The 4,548-nt window shown below is 39.8% G+C and overlaps 1 protein-coding gene across 3 annotated transcripts; it reads right to left on the minus strand.

Moving 5' to 3' along the window:
* Positions 1-2,826: 2,826 nt before the first annotated feature.
* On the minus strand, positions 2,827-4,301 carry LOC131223092 (heat stress transcription factor C-1b-like). 3 transcript variants are annotated; one of them, XM_058218380.1, is made up of 3 exons: positions 4,185-4,301; positions 3,707-4,152; positions 2,827-3,621 (listed from the first exon to the last, which is right to left on the minus strand). In XM_058218380.1, exons 2-3 carry the CDS (start codon positions 3,920-3,922, stop codon positions 2,923-2,925), a joined length of 915 nt encoding a protein of 304 aa, XP_058074363.1. In that variant the 5' UTR covers positions 3,923-4,152; positions 4,185-4,301; the 3' UTR covers positions 2,827-2,922. The 3 variants fall into 3 exon arrangements, with proteins under 3 accessions (XP_058074363.1, XP_058074365.1, XP_058074364.1); XM_058218382.1 differs by having other exon boundaries at positions 3,707-4,142; positions 4,185-4,299; XM_058218381.1 differs by having other exon boundaries at positions 3,707-4,146; positions 4,185-4,297.
* Positions 4,302-4,548: the final 247 nt, after the last annotated feature.

Raw genomic sequence — 4,548 nt, forward strand, 5'->3', positions numbered from 1 at the left:
GTGACCGAAACATTAGGGATATCATTCTTAACCTGATATGGCAAGATTTGATTGGGCCACCTATTATCATGAGAGAGGGGCTATCAAGAATGTATAATGGACTGGGTTCAAGTCCTTACCTCAGTGGTAGACTTTGAGGAGTTTCAACACAACGTCTTGGGTTTGAGGCCCATGTGTAGGTGTGTGTTGGGTGCATCCCTAAAAAAGAAAAAAACAAATAGGTATTGGACCAAACAACTTTTTAATATGCTTAGCATCACCAGGCCGTCTTAAATCACTCTCCAGCAAAAATAACTTAAATAGTTTGATTGGGTCACGTGTTGCTATTAGAGTCAAGGTTCAGTCAAAGATATACACAGAACAACTTCCAAACATGCTTTAAATGACTAATCTCTACCAACTACGTGGGATCATCAGGGTTATGGTTATCAGAATGACGGGGCAACTGCAGGCTCAGAAGAGAAATACTTAGAGGCGAAGGAATCCAATTCCAGCGCCACAATTGGTATTTGGAGCCACATGTCGCACCTTTTGTCCAACTCACAAGACCAATTGTGGTCTTTTGTCCATTTCACTGTTCCCTTTTCGGCCAAGTGGATATACCCTCTTGAGTGGGCCCCACTTTTTGTCTAGGTGCGTCCTCCCATTACGTGATGCGTGGACAAAGCTACCCGCAATGCACACGGGGATAGCCCGGGGCCCACCTTCTTTTTCTCCCTTTTCTTTTCTGGATGAGAAAAACAAAAACTTTGATACTCTGGCTCAGTGTGATAGACGATACACAGGTACTTATAAATTGCTTACATACACGGATTACAATAATTCAGATTAAACTGTTTAAACTGTAGATCCCAATTTAACTCTATCATGAACCAAATATTTGGTTTACTGATCGATTAGCTGACTATCTGATTTGTGGATATTTACGGACGGTTAAAAATGAAATTATCTCACTTTCATATATTGAAAGAAATTGTTCCTGAATCAAAGGTTAAGATTGTTCGACCGATTTGTTTTGGTGACTTAACGACAGTAATCACCACAATTTAGTCGGTATAATTTCCTCTTCATAAATTTTTGAGTGCCCGAGCATTAAGATTTAAGTGTCGACACACAGCCAGAGTATCAAATAATTTCCCTTTCTGTATTAGAAGATCATGACCTAGCGTATCATGGTAGATGTGGACCAACTATAACAGCTGCCAAATGATACAAATATTTGGAAGAAGCATAGAGCCCATTGTGGATTGAGCATGGACCCAAAATCACAACAATGAGATGATCCAACAATCTTATCGGGAATAATTTTCCCTTCCAACGATAGACCGCCAATACTCTCTGGATGGCCAATGATCAAACATTCGTATCATCCAATCAATATGTAATTTGGGTCAACCCCAATCCACAACGAAGATAGAAATATGCACGGTTTGGATTGAGAACAAGTATCCCATGTGTGTGGTGGACACATACATGAGTATGATCTATCGTAGTCTGCTAGAGTATCATGTAACTCCATTTCGGAGGGCCATGGGGAATACAGTAGTATTTATTATAAAAATAGAATTTAGTGGATGTTATGGTGCCAAATGGGACATTTTCTTGATTAAATTCTTCCACGCAAAGCAGCGTAATCATATCTAAGTATTAGATATGATGTGATCTTTTGCCCTTTTTCTCTTTCTCATTTTTCAGTTCGTTTTGAAACGCAGGATTCAGCATGCATCGCACCCATCGGTTATGCTATAGGGCATGAGCCTATAAAAATCAAGTAGGCCACACACAACCTATGGAGTGAGAACGCCTGAAACATTTTTAGGGCCACTATAATGTTTATTACATCCAACCTGTTCATAAGTTACTACAATCACAAAAAAACGGACAACCCAAATTTCAGTGGCCCTCATATGGTTTCAATGGCGTATGTCTCTATCCTCACTGTTCCTTGTTTTGTGTCCCACTTGATACTTGGACCGGCCTGAATTTTGGGCTCATGTCATATCATTAACTATAAAAAATGATGGACAGAATGGATGCCATACACACATCACAGTGGGCCTCATAAAGCTTTATTATTTGCACCCTTGCAACACCGGATGGTCATAGTGAATTACACCATTATGCTTTATAATTGCATAATTAAATCCAATTTCTTTGTGTTTTACTTACTGCAACTCTTTCTTAGCTAAGAAATCAGGCATGACAGAATAACACAGCAAATACAAGTATTAGCAGCATAGAAAATCTAAATTATATTCCTCATTAAGATATTAGTCATGTATAAAAAAATAGCAGACCATATATACGTTTTAGCACCATAGCAAAGGAAAAAAAAACACATGGTCCCCATCATAAGACATCTACTAATGTTCAAGGAGGCCTCAAAGGATAATTGGATGCACAACAATCTTGGGGCCCACATCTTATCCATGACAAAGAGAAATTTTAATGGGCAGATTATTCTAACCATCACTAGGTGTGCACGACTCTAGAACATTAAAATGAAGATTTGTAATGGTCCACATCCAACTTCATAAATTGATTATGGGATCATGGCCTGATAATTCCAGGAAAATAGACAGTTAAAATCCCCAGGCAGTTTCCACGTGTGGGCATCAATGTGACAATGTCTTGAACCGTGACTCTTTCATATTGGACTCTCATTTTATTTTTTATTTATTTTTAAATGGAAAAAGGTGGGAAGTCTTTTCCATTTTCTTTTTTTTTTTAAATTTTAAAAAAACATCCAGTGATGTCGATCACCTTTCAATGCAGTAATCTTCACTCCCACGGAAATAAAACAAAATAATACAAGCCAAACAGATGAAAGGTTAATATAATGTCTTTCATTTCTTCTGAATTTACAATAAGATTAAAAGAAAATTACACAAAGTAGCCTAATCATGCACAAAGCATGTGAAGCTAGTAGCCATCCCAGAATCTGTAAGGCGGCGAATTCGAATAGTACTCTCCTCCAAACTCCGAGAAAAACATTACCTTGTCACCGATATACTCCGGAATTGAGTTGAATTGTGCAGCAGCACTGATATTAGCTGCATTACTAATAGTAGCATCAAAGCTAGTATTAGTGTTAGTATCAGTACTAATACTAGTAGCGGTAAATGGCCTGGTGGACCTTAGACTCGAACACATATCGACCGTTGGAACGACCGCCACCAAATCATTATCAGGATTTTGGGTTGTCGATGTGAACGTTATTTTTTTAGGAGGAGATGATGGATGTATCAATAATCTCCTCTTCTTCTCTCCTAATCGTTTTTCTGGATCTTTCTTTAGTAATAATGTAGAGAGAAGGTCGGGGTCTTCTGCTAGTTTCAACAAGAAAGCCATCATCTGCTGTGGCTTCTTCTCTGTTGCCTGCAGCCGTCGGCTCATGCCTTGAAGTTCTTCTTCCAAGGACTTCTGCTCATGCTTCAATCGAGTGAGTTCTGTCATTATCGCTTTCTCCATTTCTTTGTCCTCTTCTTGTTTGGGGAAGATCAAAGGAGTAGAATTCCGATGGTTCTTGCGGCGGACGATGTTCTTCAAGAGCTGTTGTTGCCCACGAAGGAAGAATTCGTGGGCGAATTCCCAACGGTCGGGATCGACTTTCCGAAAGCCCTGATATAGTACAAACAGCAATGATATAATTAGTGCTAAGTAGTGGATTTTGAAAGATTATAGTTGAGGGGAGGCGAGAACTCACATATGTGTTGAGCTGACGAACAAAGCTGGAGAAATTATTGTGCTTGAAGTAGGTGGGGAGGAGCTTCTGGGAGAAATCCATAGGGTCGAAGACGATGAAACTGTTGTTGTGTCGGCCCCAGGCGATGAGGCTGTCCGAAGACGTATCGCTCACCATCTGATATGTCTTCAGTACAAATGGAGCTACGGGATTGCTGGCTTCCATCTCAAACACCATATATTACCTCTCTCTCTCTCTCTCTGAAAATTCAAGTATCTAAAGCAAAACCCAACAAAATTCTCTCAAATTACATGGGCAGAACACATCAAAGAGCTTTCCACAACATCAGAAATCCCAATTTGAGCAAAACCCAAATAGAGTTTTCACTGTCGCTCTCTCTCTCAAATCCCAATTCGAGCAAAAACCTAATTAGGGTTTCCTCTCTCTCTCTCTCTCTCTCTCTCTCTCTCTCTCTCTCTCTTCAAGCTTCCATTCATACAAGCAAAACCCAGTAAAAGATATTCCCAAACTCTCTCTTTCTGTTTTCTATCCTAAATTTCAGCAAAGCCCAAGAAAGACTCTCCTAAAATTCATGACTTGGCAGTGGCATCTGACTAATCTTCCGTTACATCCACGGATAGAAGGCATTGCTGTATATATGTATGTCGGAGAGAGAAGCAATCGAAATAGCCAAACGAAGGAGAAGGACACGTGGCGTCTATTCGGCTGGTTGTGATATTTTATTTCTGGCCAAACCGACCCCACGTCCTGTGCTTTTTTGGCCTTTACCAATTGCCATTCCTCATCCTCCAGAAGCCAGATATTTCATTGCATAAAAAACATACTTACTCAAGCTACTCGCA

Source organism: Magnolia sinica, chromosome 13 (genome assembly GCF_029962835.1).
Source record: "Magnolia sinica isolate HGM2019 chromosome 13, MsV1, whole genome shotgun sequence".
In the NCBI taxonomy this organism is placed as follows: domain Eukaryota; kingdom Viridiplantae; phylum Streptophyta; class Magnoliopsida; order Magnoliales; family Magnoliaceae; genus Magnolia; species Magnolia sinica.

Excerpts from the sequence above, each read along its gene's own strand:
- LOC131223092 (XM_058218380.1), bottom strand. The coding sequence starts at position 3,922 with ATGGTGTTTGAGATGGAAGCCAGCAATCCCGTAGCTCCATTTGTACTG. Across the intron at positions 3,622-3,706 it reads TTCGTCAGCTCAACACATAT|GGCTTTCGGAAAGTCGATCC; the intron begins GTGAGTTCTCGC and ends GTACTATATCAG.